The 19,780-nt window shown below is 33.5% G+C and overlaps 1 protein-coding gene across 1 annotated transcript in view; it reads right to left on the bottom strand.

Moving 5' to 3' along the window:
- Window positions 1–4,360: 4,360 nt before the first annotated feature.
- Window positions 4,361–19,780, bottom strand: part of LOC114329137 (peripheral plasma membrane protein CASK-like) — a 642,784-nt gene continuing 627,364 nt past the window's right edge. Inside the window, exons 10-11 of the mRNA XM_050644747.1 lie at window positions 10,881–10,999; window positions 4,361–4,561 (exon numbers count right to left, since the gene is read on the bottom strand). Of these exons, the coding sequence (XP_050500704.1) occupies window positions 4,361–4,561; window positions 10,881–10,999 (320 nt within the window). The remainder of the gene's footprint in view (window positions 4,562–10,880; window positions 11,000–19,780) is intronic.

Genomic DNA, 19,780 nt, shown 5'->3' with positions numbered 1-19,780 from the left:
GTGGTACATTCTAAGTATATACATAGAACGTTTAAGTACTGTAATGTAGTATATACTCAGCATCTGCTCTGCACATTCGTAATGGTAATTACGCATATTGTCAGTATATACTTTCCCTGAAAAGTATGTTCTATGAATCTACTAAGCACATGAAATTGTTATGTGAGTTGTGACTTCTAGCTATTCCCAAAATTCAAATCCGGCTTGAAAGGAGCCTACCATAAGTCACTAAAGGATGTAAAACAAAAACCACGAAGAACAACCTGTGAAAAGAAAAGATGTGAAACACTGTTTCGCAGAGTAAAGGTGAATATACCAATAGTCTCGGAACTTTATTGTCAACCTCGTACTATCCCCCCTGGTCTCAAAGCACATTTATACAAATTTAAAAGGATATTAACGAGAAAAAAGTTTATTTAAGATGTCTTATATTATGTATAAATTATTGTTCATCGATTGCGTTAGTTACCCTTCCAATTATAAATTTTAATTACATATTATTATCAACCTTCCTTCATATCAAAATTAATGTGGAAATTCAATATTGATCTACATAAAGAAAATATTCGGTCTACTCTGCACACCTCACTCCATCTGTTATAAAGCGAGACGATGTTTTCAGGTCACTACAATTTTGGGGTCAGTAGGTTGGCAGCATTGATTTATTCCTGATGAGACATCTAACGGTGAAAAGGCAAAGTATCAGCACAAATCAATAAAAGGATACGACGGAGAGTCTTAAACTAATCAATACCACGTTTAGACATATACAGCGTGTCTACTTAAGTTGGAAACATATGGGAAACTTTTTTATTATTAATTTTACGAAAAAAAGTTATTTTTCATAAAAAGTTTTGCATACTCTAGGACCTATGATTCAATCATCAGATATCAAATTTTATCAATATTATACGAGGTATGTCAAAAAATGTGAATTTCGTTCAGGAGTAAAGTACCTTTATTTATCTCAATATCGAAAATTCTTATTATGAAAAGTTGTTTGGAATTAAAAACTAAGATCAAATATGCAATTACATGCTTCTATTTAAAAAAAAAATATTTTCCAAATTTTTCTTAAATTTATGGATACTTTACTTGGTTTTTATTTATTACACATATGATAACTCTTTTATTATTAGTTTTAAGAAAAAAAGTATTCTTTATAAAAAGCTCTGTATGTCCTCACATCTAAGATGCATCCATCAGATATCACATTTTATTAATTTTATACGAGATATGTCAAAAAATATTAATTTCACTCAGGAGTAAAGTACCTTTATTTTTCACAATATTGAAAATTGTTATTACAAAAAGTTATTTAAAATTAAAAACTATGTTTTAATATGCAATTACATCCTTCTAATTGAAATATTGTGAAATATAAAGGTACTATACTTACGAGCGAAATTCATATTTTTGACACACCTCGTATAAAATTAATAAAAATTGATATATCATGGTTGAATCCTAGAATTTAGACCTTGCTGAGTGTTTTATAAATAATTACTTTTTTTTCGAAAAATGAGTAATAAAAGAGTTATCATATTTGTAATAAATAAAAACGATGTTGGTTGGGTATTCATAAATTTGAGAAAAATTTGTAAAATATTTTTTTTTTTCAATTAGAAGCATGTAATTGCATATTTGATCTTAGTTTTTAATTCCAAACAACTTTTTATAATAAGAATTTTCGATATTCAGAGAAATAAAGATACTTTACCCTTAAACGAAATTAATATTTTTTGACATACCTCGTATAATCTTGATAAAATTTTATATCTATTGATTGAATCTTAGGTTTTAGAGCATGCAGAACTTTTTATGAAGAATAACTTTTTTTCGTAAAATTAATAATAAAAAAGTTTCCCATATGTATCCAACGTAGACACGCTGTATATTAACACAGACAGAGTGTCATGTTCAGCGAAGTGACGACACCATATTTTTTGGTTTAGTGCTGTTTCACTCTTACGCATAGTAAAGCTGCGATAATAGTTCTCTATTTCCGTGCCTATATACCTTCACTTAGTTTCACGATACCAGCAGAAGTGCTAGAAAGAGATACCGCAAACATGTCCAAGAGATCTTGTGGTCAGGAAGCGCGGAGGGTAGTCTCAGTCTATGTTAATATATACGTCTATGATACCAGGTATAATGAAGAATCTTAATACATAATAGATTACAAGATTTGAGGGATGTTGTTCAGAAAACTGAATAATAAACTGTCTGGCAGCTTTGAAATTAACAGTGGACTTAAACAGGGTGATGTGTTATCTCCACTACTTTTTAACCTTGTATTAGAGAAAGCCATGAAGTCGGCCGAAATAAAAACAGAATTGCTACCGGTTCAAGGTTCCAAGCTATTACTAGCATATGCATTGGTCTCGTTGGAGACTCCATCCTACCCATAAAAGACGTTTTCAACAAGGTGAAAGGAGCAACAAGTGAAGTAGGGCTGAAGATTAATGAAGAGAAGACGAAATATATGTGTATAAATAGAAAGACACGAAGAGACAGGATAAGAGAAAATGTGACGGTCAACACCTTCAATTTAATAAGGGTACAACGTTTTAACCCGGCATTGTTCGCTAGGTAGGTTGTTACGCGAGTGATCGCGCGTGAGATTTTCTCTCACATATCCAACTTCTGCCTTTTTGTACAAAATTTTACAAAAAAGATGAGGTTTCATCAACGATAAAGCCATTTGCTTTAAAAAGACACGACGTTTTTCTGTTTTATTATTATTATCTTTATATAAAATGTGACTATTGATGCCACCAATATTTATCATTGGAAAATATATGGTAAGTGACCATCTACAACTAACCCGTGAAACAGGATATAGGATTTTCATATCATCGACCACATCCACGGCGCCTTTTATTACGTCATAAAAGGATATTATTTTAGGTTTTAAGGGGAAAAATAAAATTAATTTTTATACACAGTTGGTGACGCCGGTGGTCGCTTGATGAGAGAATCTCTCACTGACTCAACAATATGGTGATACTAAGTAAAATGAGTCACTATCTGAGCGGACGAGTCTATTAGATTGTCAAGGGAGGATAGTTAGGAGACTAGAAGGAACTACAGCACGTATAATTTCCCAGAAAAAAAGTTGTGCTCAATTTTCTGAAACCGTGAGAGAAAATCTCATATAGCGACCACTGGCGGGTTAAGTATCTGGGGGTCATAATCACAGCTGACAACGATGTCACTGAAGAAATAAAAGACATAATCCAATCGGCAAATCGCTGTCTATTTGCACTGGATAAGCTAATAAAATGCAAAAATCTTACAAAAAGTTGCAAGATCAAAATCAATTAATCGGTCATCAGACCTGTACCAACATATAGATGCGAAACGTGGACCATGATCAAGGCAAACGAAGAAAAGCTCAGACGTTCTGAACGAAAAACACTCAGAAACATTTTTGGACCTCACCACGACATCACCACAAACCAATATCGATTTAAAATGACGCCGATGTTGCCCAAGCAATTAAATCACAGCGACTAAGATGGGCAGATTGGAAATAACGAGAGACTTGTAAGACTGGTATGGGAGGAGATTCCTACAGGCAAAAGACCACTCAGACGTCCCAGAATGCAATGGAGAGATAACATCAAAGCAGATCTGAAAATAAACATTCTTTTTGACCCTATAGGTTGATGGCAGACGAACAAATTGGAAAAAAGTTGTACAGTCGCCAAGACCAATCCAGGGTTGTAGCACTACGTGATGATGATAGGAGCACCTTAATAAAATAGCTTCGGCTGCGAATATTCGAATACTTCGATTTAAGTTCTCTTGACGTCTCAAGAATTTTCAGGAATTGAATACTAATATACTAAATTTAAATTCAAGATGCAGTAGGTACAAATAAACAAACCAAGACACGTTAAATGCTACTAGGAGCACTCCCGAATCATAATTTACAATATAAACTTTGGAAATCATTATTTGGGATTTACAATGTATATACATTGTAAATTATGATTCGGGTGTGCTCCTAGTAGCATTTAACGTGTCTTGGTTTGTTTATTTCTACTATTCTACTGCATCTTGAATTTAAATTTAGTACAGTTAATTCTTGATATTTGAGAACCCCATCAATTTGAACATTCAAAATTGTTTGTGCAGTTTAAAATTCATGTTTTTTTTTAAATTCATCTTCAATTTATGTGAGTACTTTCTTTTAATACGTCATAAATAGCACATTTTTCTGTAAAAATAATAATTCTATCGAGAACATTGAGTTATAATAAGTAAAATAGAGGTCCCTCTAAAGACAAAAATCTAAATACATTTAAGGAAATTCGTTCTGTAAAATTTTCTATATTTCGTACACCATCACCACCTAACGGGAAACCCTGGAAACACTTACCTTAAAATGCGGCCGGCATAGCAGATCCCTCAATTCCTGCAGGTCCCTGTAGTCGGTGTCTCGTCGATGTTCGAGGTCCCGTAAAGCGTCAGCAGCGTCGCGGGCACACTGAACCGCGTCGTTTAACGGCGCGCGGAGAGGTGTCAGCACGCGGTTGTCAATGCGATCGAAAAGCTGGAAAATTAAGAAAGGCATTAGCAGTGGCTACTAGTACGACAAGACGGCATAAAAAATTACTTGGAAAAATGGAAAAAATGAATTAAAAGACTGTATAATAGATATTTTTATATTGAAAAGGCCTCGGGCTACATCACAAAACGTTTTAAAAATAAAAATTTTATTATCAATGCTGCTTACGGGTATTCATGCTTGAGCTACCGAAATGTATGGGTGAAAACCATTTAAAGTTGTAATAAAGTTAGATTTTTGTATAAAATAATATACGACATTTAGGTAAACTATTCCTTGATTTTACATCAGGCAACGTAGAACTAACCCCACGCACTGTGGGTTTCTAGTCCTGATGATAAGAACCTTACAAAACGGACTCTAAATACACTGCGCGTCAGAGAAAACGGGCACCCCAAAAAATGGGTCATTTTTGATGTCTCGTATCTCCCAAACCTGTTGTCCGATTTAAGTATTTTTTATATTTTTTATAGCCCTTTTAATAGATTTTTATAGATTTTTAACAATATCGCTGTAATAATACAGCGTGTTTCTAAATAAGTGCGACAAACTTTAAGGGATAATTCTGTATGAAAAAATAATGACCGTTTGCTTTATAAACAAATGTACGCAAATGCTTCGTTTCCGAGATACGGGATGTTGAATTTTTCTCACAAACTGACGATTTATTTATTGCCCTAAAACCGGTTGAGATATGCAAAGGAAATTTGGTAGGTTTTAAGAGATAGTTATCGCGCATTTTTTGACATGTAATTTTTATATTCACCATTGGCGCGCATACGGGTAATATGACCGATCATATTGCCCCTATGTTTAATTTTATGTCAAAAAAGAATTACAATACTGAAATAGAACTTAGCAAGCCGTATGCCAGAGTCCGAGATGATGGATGATAGACTAAAAAAATTTTAATGGACACTTAGACATGATCCTTCTCGTAATCGAAGACGTCCTAGATCAAGACAGTCAGATGACATCAAACGCATCAACCACAACTGTATTTAAGGTGCAAAAGATCGGATGCAATGGAGTTATTTAAGGGAGGTCTATGTTCAGAAGTGAACTAAAAACAGCGAATTTTGATGATGACTGATAGCCAATATGGTCAAAAAGAATAAATTATATTGTCTGTGTTTTTTTATTATTTCCCATTATTTTTTTATACGTAGGATACTCGTACAGTAATGATGACAAAACATTTATTACCAATAAACTTCTTCTTCTTCCCATTGTCCTTATGCCCTATAAGAGCGTCGGACTTTGGTATCACCTATCCATCTTTTACCCATTTCTTCCACGCCTTCCGGTCTCCTGCATTTCCTTTATCTGTTGCACTGTTTTCCCTCTATTTGTCCCGATTTCCTCGATTTGTTCCATCCACCCCTTTCTAGGTCTGCCCCTTCTTCTTTTCCCCTGTCTTTTGGCATCTGTCACCTTCTTTACTAGTCTGTTCTCGTTCATCCTAGTTATATGTCCAAACCAATTCAGTTTTCTTTTTTCAATTTTTTTCTCTATTGGTTCCTGACTTAGCACGTTTCTGATGTTTTCGTTCCTTTCTCTGTCCATCTTCGTCTTTTCAGCTATTTTTCTCAGCTGTTTCATTTCTGCTGCATTTATGGCACTTTCATGTCTTTTATTTGTGACCCATGTCTCGCTTGCATATAGAAGAGTTGGTACTGTGATTGTATTATATGCATGCATTTTTGTTTCTTGGCTGATTTCCCTTTTTCCCAGTGTCGTATTATTAATCGCATAGTATATTTTCGTAGCTTTCTTTGTCCTATTTGCAATTTCTAGGTCTAGCTTTCCGTCATTCGATATTATCGTGCCCAGGTACTCGTAGGCCGTCACCCTCTCCAATTCTTGTCCTTTACAGAGCACTCGTGTTTCGCCTTCAATTTCCTGCTCCTGCTGACCTATTTTCATCGTCTTGCATTTGCTGATGTTTATTTCTAATTTCATTTTCTCTATTTCCTCAGTCCATACATCAATTAATCGCTGCATCTTTCTCTGGTTGTCTGCTAGGAGAACGACGTCGTCAGCATACAGTAATCCTTCTATCATAACTGGTGTTAGGTGCGTGTAGCCTATTATTGTTTTTAAGTGGTTTGTTCTTCTTTTCTTTTTACATTTTTAAATAATTTGTCCATAATTATGACGAATAGGAGTGGGCTTAGGCTATCTCCCTGTTTTATCCCCTTGTTCATCCTAAATTCTAGTGATCTGCTACCTCTCATTTGCACTTTTCCCACCACTCTGCTGTCTCTAATAGTTTCCTCGGTATTTCCAGCTCCTCTACAGTATTCCACAATGCTTTCCGGTCTACTGAGTCGAACGCTGCTTTAAGGTCTATGAAGGTCATATATATGTTTGTTCCCCGATCATTATTTTTTTCTATTATATTTCGTAATATGCTTATGTTGTCAACTGTTTGCCTTTTGGCTCTGAATGCTGTTTGTTCGTCTTCCAGTTTTTCTTCTACCTCTGTTCTTAATCTTCTTTCTATTATTCTCGTATAGAGCTTGAACACTACTGATGAGAGGCATATATCTCTATAGTTTCCACAGGTGGATTCTTCTCCTTTCTTGTGAATTGGGATCAGTAAGTTTTCTTCTCACTCTCTCGGCATTTGGTTTGTTCTCCATGCTTCTCTCATTATTTCCAGCAACCACTTCTTTCCTTCTTTCCCTATCCATTTTATCATTTCGGGATCAATAAACTAAAAAGACAATAGAACCGTCCACAAAAATCAGCTAAGTTAATAATACCACCTTCACTCCGACTAACAGGCACTCCCGAATACCTTAAACACATACAGAATAATAAAAGGAAAGATAATGACAGATGAAAAATGGTTAGTGGGATTTCCAGGAGTTGCGTATCTACGACAGTTCGTATCCTACGAAAATGGGCAAACGAATAATAGTCCATTCGCTCACGGACAATATCAAAAGCTCCGAATTTTAAAGAACCGCTTGGATTGTCATGAAATTTGGCATACACATAGCTAACATGTCAAAGAAAAAAGTGATATTGTGCCAATGTGTGCTTTTGCCCTGGGTGAGAGTACCACACCTTCTCTGTGCTGAAAAAAATACATTCAAAATAAGTCCGGAAGGGGATAAACTGACTAATAAGTCAATACTTACGAGTTATTTGCGAGTGAATATGTTCATTTTTCAAAAATATAACCACGGTTTTAGACGGTTTTTTTTGTAAATATCACAACACAAAAAGTAAGTATTTTAAAGAAAAATTCTCAGCAAAACTACAGCTTATAAAAAAGTGAAAAAATGGTGTAGGTATGTATGAAGTCTTTATGTAGACTCAGTAGAAGTAGAGTTGTAGCTAATGAAAAGTAAGTTCTTATTCGTCAAATTCCAAATCGAATATTTCAACGTGAAATAACAAAAAATAAAGCACATTTCGAGGAAAACTCATCACAACTTTTTTTGAAGCGTTGAAAAAATGCTTTATTTTTGTTTTCCATAAATGTTTCTAGCATCAAAACTAAACAAGTTGCGCTCAAAGTAAAGTATGTCCCTTTTTTTGGTAAAAAAATCGTGAAAATCGCCCCCTTATTAGTATCCCAAAAACCATTAATCGTTACCGCTTGACAAGTTACTTTACTTATGTATTGCTTATGTGATCTGTAAGTTTCAAGTGTTTATTTTTGAAAAAAAAGGGTTTTAAAGTAAAAAACAGATTTTAAAAAATGCGTTTCTTCAAAATAACTTAAAAATTATTATGGATACCAACAATCTGAAAGAGGCAAGAAATGTAGGTCTTCACTTTTATGAATATTTTGGATTTTTATTTATCAATCTGCAAGATAAAAATTAGTTAGGACATGGCTGTTTAAAGTTTGCATACACTAGTGATTAATGATTCGTTCAAGCCATTTCAACTACAGCCCTTTCAAAAATAAGCACTTTGAACCGATGAAACTTACAGATCATATAATCAATACATAAGTAAAGTAACTTGTGAAGCGATAGCGATTAATTTTATTTGGGATGCTAATTAGGGGGTGATTTTCACGATTTTTTTTTCCAAAAAAAAATGAACCAAACTTTATTTTAAGCGTAACTTGCTTACTTTTGATGATAGACACGTAAAAAAAATAAAGCTTTTTTAAACACCTATGGCTATAATGGCTACACCATTATAAGCTATATTTTTGCTAAGAATATTTTTTTAGATTAAGTATTTACTTTTTGAGTGAGTGAAAAATGAAGGTAAATACTAACTTGTGAGAAAACGCTATAGAACAAAAGTTCTTTAGAATTAGTTATTTTATCCATTTCCGGACCTATTTTGAAAGTATGTTTTTTCTTCCACGAGAAGGGATGATACTCACCCCCAGATTAAAAGCACACATCGGCACAATATCATTTTTTTCTTTGACATGTTAGGTAGGCCTATGCCAAATTTCTTGTCAATCCAAGCGGTTCTTTAAAATTCGGAGGTATTGCAATGTTTTACCGTGAGTGAATGGACTAAAAACGGGCAAACGAATAATACTCAGCTTGCGTGCTAAAGTACGCTTCAAAGGAGACTCCAATTACGAGTTCCATTAAATATGATACGAAAAAAGTTTTGTTGAAACTATCATATAGCTTTGAAGTATTTAATTTTATTATATATGTGAAGAGAAAGACAGGATTTCGTTTTGGTATTAAAATTGAACACAGAGAAATATTTTACCAACATTTAGAGTTACACCTTGATTCAGGCTACTTTGAAAAAATGAATTTAAAAAAGATGTTATAGGTCCAAGAGAAACAAAAAAGAATAAAGAATGGATTACCGAAAAAATAGTGATTTTCTTCTGGATAATTTTTTACTTCGTCTTAACTTCAAGAATCGTTGGTTATTCCTATCTTTCTATCCCTCTCGTCTGTTCCGATTACCTCACCCCTTCGTCTTCCAATTTTTGAAGTTATACTTCTTTACGATCGAGAGTGAAATTTTATAATTCCCTGTCGCATGCGCACACAGACAGTATGTAGCTCGTTGCTAATCTTTCAAGATAGGTACTTATGTATACATATATCAGCGCAAATAAGTCATTAAAAGAATATATTAGTGTTTTTAGTAAATGTATTATTTATTATAATTTTTGTGTCTTTGGATTTGTCTTCCTCGGTAGTGAGATAATAAAATATCTAGGTATAACATTTTTTTACTTCACTTGATCTATTTGTCACCGACTTACAAGGGGCTCGATAGCTTGGTTAGTAGAGCATTGGACCAGAGATCGAGAGGTCCTGGGTTCCAGTCCCGGGTTCCAATCCCGGATGATTCATATTTTTTTTATTTTTGGTTGTTTTAATAAAAAATTTTTGAAAGTGGTAGGTAAGAAAGTTAGTTTAATATTTGAATAAAATACAACTAACCTGTTAAGTATATTATTTATTTCGTTGAAATTATATAATAGAAGTATAACTTCTTACGTGCGTACAAATTACACACACATTCTTTTTTTTTAGGTTGTTAATAGGTGACCATTCAGACTTCTGCATTGGCTTGAAGTTGCCTTGAATTATTTTCTGTTGATGTTAACTGTCTTATAGAATGCTCTGAATTTTATATATTTAAGTTCCTTATTTAAGTGGTTTTTATTTTGTTCTCTTTTATTTATTTAGTAATTCTCTAAAGTTGTTCTAGTTCGCCGGGTAAGCCTTTTTCTGTAGGCATCATTTTTTCTTTTGTTGCATTCTTGCATTTATCGTCAAACCACTGATTTTTACGGTTTCAAGTTTCTGTTCACAACAACGAGTTAAAGGAGTCTCTCTTCGGAAAGGTAAATCTAGGGAGATATATAAAGGCTAATGAAAGACCAGAGAGGACAAGGTCTGTCGGATGGCCTAGAAAAAGGTGAAAAGACGCAGTCAGTGAGGATCTGGAGAAAATGGGAGTGAGACAATGGGAAATAATGGCACAAGACGGACAAAGGTGGATAATAATAATAATATGGTATGGCATTTTTGCCGGGGAGATCCTTTCGGATTGGTACGGCGCCAATTACATCTTTAACCCTGTTTCAAGTAACTAGTGTCGATGAACACTAGCCCAGGGGGACCGACGGCTTAACGTGCTCTCCCAGGCACGGTGAAACGGCTCGTATCATTCGGTCGATCGAACCCGTGTGCTCTGGCATATGAGGCTAGTATCATGCCGCTGAGCTACGGCCGTTCACACAAAGGTGGAAGGCAATAGTAATAAAGCAATTTAAGACTTATCAAGACTTTCGGATAGAATAATATACATACATATACGCATAAAAAGATTTAGGACTTACTTCGAGTAATATATGAAGGCGTGTATCTTCCAGAAGGGCTAATAAATGGGCGCGTTCTTGAGGTTGTGATTCTTGTAGGCAGTAAATGTCGTCCAAAGAGTCAACAATTGTAGATACGGCTGAAAAAAAAATGAAAAAACATAAATCAACACTATCAGCAAGAAAAGCTAATAAGTAAGTAATAAGCTAGTAACATTTTATTGAAGAGTGAATAAGCTGCCTACGCAACTTTGCTCTGAATTATGAAATAAAATGAAAGATTTGGAACAAAGTTGCATAGGCAGCCTATTCATGATTTTTCGAGCCGGATTGAACGGACTGTAGCATATTTTGATATAACTAAAACATGTTTACTCGTTGAAACCAACAAATGGACTAATTATAAATCGACTTGCCGCTAAGGAGAGCGTGTTTGCACGCAGGCAGATCCAGCTTAGCGCAGCATTACAAATAAATGACTGCGAACAAAGAGTACTTAATTGTTTTTAACTGTTTAATAACATAAAACTTCCAGTGCCTTTTTGACTCCATAAAATCGTTTTTGCCATGTAGTTATAGTTTTTATACTAATATTATTTTATCTGGCATATTTCTTCCTTACTCTAATCATTAATCTTGATATTGTACGGGTAGTAATTCATAAACAAGGGTTTCCACAAGACTGAAGAAAGGAGACAACAAAACAGCACAGGCATTTCAGATATACTCACAAGAAGGTACTCAAACATGATACGAAATTGAAAAATTGAAAAATTGAAAATGATACGAAACAAGTACAATCAGAAAAATTGAAAATGATACGAAACAAGTACAATATCACAACATTCAAAACAACCAACACTCTGAGATCTTTCTTGTCCAAAATCAAATCCAACAACATACAAGAAAGAATCTAAAAACTGCATCTACATAATACCATGTGAATGAAACAATCTCCACGTGGGAGAAACTGTAAGACCACTATGTGTCAGGGTAAACGAGCATTAAACATACATCAAGAAGAGAGATTTCAAGAAAATCACCTACAATCTCATACACAATACATATGCAACACACAATTCACAAACACAAATGTATTTTGCAAAACAGAAATACGGTCTGACACAGAGAGGACAAACAGATTTCTCCAAACAATGGACTAACGGAGATGAAAACCATTTGAAAAATCGATGGTAAGACACTATGGGACAGAGCTAGAAATGCAGATATACGACGGAGATGCAAGGTGAATAACATTAATAACTGGGTGAAAGCAGAATGGAATGACCACATAAGCCGAATGACAATAAATAGAGTACTAAGGACGGCGAGAGACGGTTCCCCAATAATAATTCGATCAGTGGGAAGAACACGAAAACGATATAACGACCACTTACTGGAGGCACAATGAAAAAACAGATATATCTATACAAAAAGAAAAAGAAGAACTTCGGTATAGATTACTCACAAACAAATAAAACAAAATAACACACAAAACAGTCAGAATTTAAAATTCTTAGCACCACCTTCAGATTTTTCCAACCATACACGTACTGTGGTCTGCACGATCAAGGCCAAGTAGGTATGTCAATTTTGCATAGATATAACCTAACAAAACTTGGATATACATCTTCCCAGAATTTTCAAAATAATCTTTTTTTAGAATGATGTCCAGAGGGGAAATCGAAACGTCAAACAGTTTTTAGATTTATAAAATGTAATTTTCAGTACACTAACAATTGTGGTTTCATCATGCAGCCTCTTCTGTCCACTGCTGGATTTAGGTCTCACCCATTTTTCTCCACTCTCCACGATCCTGTGCGTCTTGTTGCCATTTCTTGGATATCTGTTTAATGTCGTCCATCCATCGTGTTGGTGGTCGTCCTCTGTTGCGTTTGTTTTCTCTTGGGCGCCAGTCAATTAGTTTTCTGGTCCATCTTGAGTCTTTCAGTCTCGCTATGTGACCTGCCCAATTCAATTTCAGCTTGGCTATACGTTCGATGACATCAGTGATACCTGTTTTTTTCCTTAGATCTTGGTTCCTTATTTTGTCACGCCGAGAATCGATCTTTCCATGTGCCTTTGTGCCAATCGATTTTTTTTTGCATTTGCAACAGCACTAAAAATGCAAGTGGCACAAAATGCAAATTGTGGTTTAATACCATATAAACATAATAAATAACATTTTCAAATTAAAATGAATGTAAAAGTTACTAAAATAACCAACAAAATCTCAAATCTTAAATGATCCACTTATTTTTTTATATCAAGTCTAAAACTTCTGAGAGGATCTAATTATAAATTACCTTCAGCAGAAATATAACTTCGTAACTCTATTAAACAGGTAATTGCGCTATTATGTACTCTATCAAACTCGATTAATGGAACTTTGTGAATTTAGTTTCTGCAGGTTGCTGAAGAGGTGATATGTTGTACGGGATGAAATGATAAGGATAAGAGAAGAAAAACTATTATTAATAGAAAAAATATTTTTAGTCACGGCCTACGGTAAAACTGCGATTTTTCTTTTATTTCAAATAAGCATTTTGTTAAATACAGTGGAACCTCGATAAGTCGGATTAGTCGGGACCGCGGCCGATCCGGGTTATCGAAAGTCCGGGTTAGTTGTAAAAATTAACAAAATACGGTATACTTACAGATAAACTCGATTGTAATTGCAAAAACATGAAATACATTATGCACAATACATCTAAATTACGTACAGTAAGGGTGATTGGTTAGTAGTTCAGAGAAATAAGGGAAAAATATCCTGTTGGTGACACAACCCCCTCCAGGCCGAAACCAAATTTTTTGAGTAGTATGGACATCTGTATTAATAACCTATATGTTTCCTGCAGCTGATTTTGGTGATATACATAGTTATAAACAAATGAAGATCAAAAAACGGTAAATTTTTGCTTTTTTCGTCTATAACCAAAAAGTATTTTAAACAAATTTGACAGCGAGAAACTCATAAATCGTATAAAAAACTTCAATATGGCGTTCGCTGAATATGTCAACCCTTATTGGTTGCTTATAAAATTGCAAAATAAATCATAAATTTTGAGTTTTTATAAATATTCATAACTTATGTAAAAATTAACTCAGAACGTTCTTATTACACGGAATGCTGAGACTTCTGGTGCTCAAATCATACCCTAAATTTCAAAGCAATTGGTCGAATGGTTTAAAAGGTATTTAATTTATTTATCACAAATTAATTTTTTTGCAACGCTGTAAGTCAGAAAATGATGAAGTTACACCAATACTTTGGATAGTTTATGAAAGAAGAAGATTTATACTATTAATTTAATTAAAAAGAAACGACAAAAAATAATTCTAAATACTGCCAAATCATTTTGCAAAAACATGCGAATTAAAAAAGGGGGGCTAACTTCGTCCCTATTTGTCCTAGGACAATTGTTTTTCTTTCTAAATGTGTATAAAAATTCAGTCTTTCTAAATATGAAAAAATAATTTTTCTACGGGTAACGGTTAAAAAGTTATTCTAATTGTTTATACGTAAGCAAAAAATCGACATGTTTTTCAAAATCATTTTACACTGTCTAAATTAATTTTTGGCATTTTTTTCTTAATTGAGTTATTAGTATAAATGTTCGTCTTCCATAAACTGTCAGAAGTCTTACTGTAACCTCATAATTTTCTGACTTATTAGTGTTGCAAAAAAAAATGAATTTGGGATAAACACATTAAATAACTTTTAAACTATTTGACCAATTGCTTTGAAATTTAAAATGTAATTTAAGCACCAGAAGTCTCAGCAATTCGTGTAATAAGACGGTTCTAACTTAATTTTTACATAAGTTATGAATATTTATAAAAACTCAAAATGTATGACTTATTTTTCAATTTTCTAAACAACCAATAAGGATAGACATAATCAGCGAACGCCATATTGAAATTTTTTAGACGATTTATGAGTTTCTTACTCTCAAATTTGTTTAAAATGCTTACCTTTTTGGTTATAGACGAAAAAAGCGAAAATTTACCGTTTTTGATTTTCATTTGTTTATAACTATGTATATCATCAAAATTGGCTGCAGGAAACATAAAGGTTATTAATATAGATGTCCATACTACTCAAAAAAAAGTTTACCTAATGCCATCCCCTCTTTGTGAACACACACACACATACTACTCAAAAAATTTGGTTTCGGCCTGGAGGGGGATGTGTCACGAGAAAAATCTTACTTCCCTGGACTATAGTGGGGTAAAGCTCAATAGATCCGCTATTAATAGATAGCTTCACCTTTGAACTTTACATTACAAAATTAGCTAGAATGTTACAGGGTGTTCGATAACACAGTGGCAGACCAAACTTATATTTTTTTAAATGGAATACCCTATATTTTATTTTAAGTTCGAAATCCTGTTAACTTCTCCATCACAAAGATATAAAGGTTTGTTATGTTATATAGGGTAATTAAAAAGTTATAACCAATTTTATATGAAAATCGTAACAAGATCAACTCCCTTTATAAATAAAAATAAGCAAGAAAAAGCAATGGTTTGTTAATGCCATATTTTTTTAAGTATTGTCAAAGTTTTCAAGAATGATTGATATTGCTAAGTTTCTTTATATCAAATACAGGGTGAGTCAAAACGCAAGTACATTATTTTCTCAGTAATTTTAAATGGAACACCCTGTATTTTATATCACTGTCGAAGAGTACCATTACCGCACTTTAATTTTTTATAACATTCCCTATGTCTAATTTTATTAGTTTTCGAGATATTTTCATTTTTCAATGGACCAGTAGAGTGGCCACCCAAATCACCAGAATTTAATAACCTGGACTGATTTTTTTGGGGTTACGTTAATAATGAAGTTTATAAAATACCTCCAACAACAAGGGATGAGAGGAAAAATAGAATACAAAGTGTATTTCGATGTGTTAATTTACAAATGCTTCGTAGAGTAAGTAGCTCATTCAATGATCGTTTTTAGGCGTACATAAATGTGTTAGGAGGTAATTTTGAACAACTTATGTAATCAAAAATATTAAAAATATTTTATTAAAAGTAGCTTCTAATTTTTTCAAACATGTTTTTTTTGCAAAATGTATTACTGATAAATTATTTTTCGTTCTTTATTTGTTCCATTGTTACATTTACATACAAAAGTAGTGTTTAATTGTCTTTACAAAATGTTGTATTTTATGTTTGTGTGTTTTTTTTGTAAAATTTATTACTAATTTTCTTTCTTTATTTGTTAGATTTACATAAAAAAAAGTAGTTTTTAATTATACTTTTTTCCTTGCAATTTTAGAAGGATGGGGAATAGGTATAAGAGAGAATCTGCTTCCGAACCAAGAGATCCAAAGATTTTATTATTTTTAAACATTTATTTGTTTAAAGATGGAGTCTTTTGGGTTTCGACAGTTAGTTTTTAATTGTTTTAAAAATGTTGCATATTGTGGTTGTGTTTTTTTTTGTAAAATGTATTACTAATAAATTATTTTTATATCTTTATTTGCTACATTGTTACATTGATTACAGGATTCATAATCAGTAATCGTCAGTTGTTAATTCAGTCATGGCTTACTTAAAATTTAGATAAATTTAGACACCTAAAATAATTTGCTCGGAAAAATTAAAATATCTCGAAAACTAATAAATTTGGACATAGGGAATGTTATATAAAAATTAAAGTACGGTAATGTTACTTTTCAATAATGATACAGGGTGTTCCATTTAACATTAATGAGAAAATAATGTACTTGCGTTTTGACTCACCCCGTATTTGATATAAAGAAAATTAGCAATGTCAATAATTCTTGAAAATTTTGACAATAAATAAAAATATGGCATTAATATACCATTGCTGTTGTGCTCATTTTCATTTATACAGTGAGTTGAACTTGTTACGATTTTCATACAAAATTGGTTATAACTTTGTAAATACCCTGTATAATATAACAAACCTTTATATTTTTGTGATGGAGAAGTTAACAGGATTTCGAATATAAAATAAAATATAGAGTGTTCCATTAAAAAAAAAACATAAATTTGGTCTGCCACTGTGTTATCGAACACCCTGTAACATTCTAACTAATTTTGTAATGTAAAGCTCAAAGTTGGCTACAAGTTTTGTTATTAACTTTTATTGCTATCTATTACTATAGCGGATCTATTGAGCTTACCCCACTAATCAATCACCCTGTATATACAATATACATTATTGTTTTTCTATGGATGCTATACAATGTGCAACTTCTCTCACCACTTACATACATTTAAAACGAACAATTTCCCACGCAGTGAGAAAAGTCGGCCATTGCAGTGAGAAATATTTTTTCTCACGGGTTCTCCTACTGGTCCGAGAGCTGTTTGACATTTTTGAGTAGGTGTTTTAGGCAATCTGAAAATTTTTCCGGTGAATCTTCCATGATAACCTAATACAAACATGCCGGTCTGGCTGGAAGGTAGCGGTTATTTTCCCCAAAAATCCCCCCCCTCCAAAGTTATAAAAAGGGTAAAAATTGTTTTTGCAAAAAATATAATTGACGTGACTTTAAAGTAAATTTAAAAGACGAGTTGATTTAAACGAAACGATTATAACAAATAATCTTAAAACGAAGTTCTACATTCACAGTAACGATTACGAAATCCAAGATCTCAACTAGAAGTATTTCCGTCTAAAGCTTTCCAGATATTTATGCCAACTTTGGACCTGCCGTAGAGTTCTCTTTGTATACCGTCACTGTATGTACGGAAGCATGTTCCCGTTGGGTATAGCATGAGAGTTTTTTGTCGAACTAGCGCGCACGTACGGAAAACGTATAGCAACCGCCCTAGCCCGCTTAATAAACATTTCGTGGGAATATTGCACTTTTGGCTTATGGAACACGCAACAATTTATTGGATAGCTTCGGCGTGGCGGTATTTATTTATGTGTAACTTGGCAGTTCTAAACAAGTAGGTGATTTGTTATGTAAACGGTGCCGTCATTATCGCTGTCCAATTTTAACCTCCTCGTAAAATTGTGCAAATATATTTAAGAAATCTCGTAACAAAGTTAAGATTACTAATACCTATATACGATTTTTGCAACAGTGTCTTTAGATCTTGAGGTAAAATAACACAGCTATAGTCTGTTCGCTAAACTCAGACGCAACTTTCTAGATATTTTAGTCGGTAATTTTGCCAATTTTAGTAAGATTGGCAAAAAATAATTACTAAATAGTTAACAATCACTAAATAGTTAGTAATTTTGCCAATTTTTACAAAATTGACAAAAAACAAAAAAATTATCGACTAAAATATCTAGCCAGTTGCGTCTGAGTTTAGCGAACCGACTATATCTTAATTTAGTACAAATTGCAAGTTTTAAATGGTGTACAAACATAATTTCATAGTTGTGTAGACTGTATATTTTTATCAAAAATGAATAGTCATTTTCAATTTCGTTGCAACACGAAACTACATCTGCATCATTATTCCAGTTCCATCAGAGAGTGCAGCAAGCACCTCTACCGGTTTCGAAACTTATTAGTCTCTCATCAGGAGGTACATATGCTGCTCTTTCTGATCCAACCAAAACAGACCCCGGCGTGCAGTCACGGATTCCAACAATCGAAATGGCAGGGTTGCCCTAGCGGCAAGTGCTAGCAAAAGACTAAGTTTTCAATCTAATAGCACATAAAACAACACCAAAAAATGTTATTCCACATCTTACCAGACTGAAAACAATGGGAACCTTCTCTGGTAACACCTCCGAGGCTTCTACAATTTGCAAACCATAACGGATGCTGAGACTAAGGAAGATAAGGGAATTTTACAATTTATAATTCACGTCCCATCTATAGTATATTTTTAGTTTGCTGGAGGAGGGTAGATTAAAGAAGGAATATGATGATACAAATATTACTAGTTTATAAAAAAATCTTACCGAAATCACTGTTTGGTCACTGTTCACCTGCGTCTCGATCAAACACTTATGCCGGTGTCACACGCGGTTGCATCTCGTAAGAGGTTCAATTGTTTTTAGCGGGTCAGCGGTTTTCTGTATCAGATTACCGACATTACCGTCTTAGATTATTGTGGAGAGAGAAAAAGGCAAAACCAGAGAAAGGTTCGGGATCATATTTGAACCCATATAAAGGTTTGTGTTAATAGTTGAACCCAGAGAAGGTTCGTGTACCGAGATAGATGTGTTGCCAACTAAAGTTAACACTAGAGAGTCTTTACCCTTCGGCGGGTAACACAAGAGTGATAGATGCACTTCTGTTACCTTTGTTTGTCAACAGTGGAGAGAATGTTCGTGTGCAGTTCACAAAATGTCTCAGCAAATTGACTGCATTGAATAGGAATGAAACTACATAGGAGTGAACTAGGTACTTACTGTTAGTCAAGGTTGGCTTAAGAGTTATATAAAATTATGGATTGTAATTATGGGATTAATACAGTAAAAAATAAAATATAAAAAATAAAATATTATTTTTTGCATGAGAAAAATTGAACAAATGGAAAACCTTTCTCAAAGCAACTGGAAGAAACCATTGTATAAATCCACAAAGAAACCGAATCAGAAATTTTCTCAGACGGGAGCGGTCTCACCACATGGACTATTTCATATTCATTTTTTTATTTTTAAATTTATGGCAATATAGGTACTGCGGATATTGTAAATTTGCCTTTATTACTTTACTACTGCTGTGGCTTCTATGTATATGTTCCTTTTTGTAATCTTCCAGTTCATAATTTTTTATAGAATTACGTATTACAATTGCACATGAATGCACATGGCTCAGGATAGAGAAAGATGGAGGAGCGAAGGGAAGGCCTATGTTTAATATTGGATGTTGCACGACTGATAGATAGATAGATTACAATTGAAGTTCCCCCATGAGTTGTATTATCTGGATGGTTAGTCTGACACAAATTAGTCTTGTGTGTGT

Source organism: Diabrotica virgifera, chromosome 2 (genome assembly GCF_917563875.1).
Source record: "Diabrotica virgifera virgifera chromosome 2, PGI_DIABVI_V3a".
In the NCBI taxonomy this organism is placed as follows: Eukaryota; Metazoa; Arthropoda; class Insecta; order Coleoptera; family Chrysomelidae; genus Diabrotica; species Diabrotica virgifera.
This window is presented reverse-complemented; position numbering and strand designations above follow the sequence as displayed.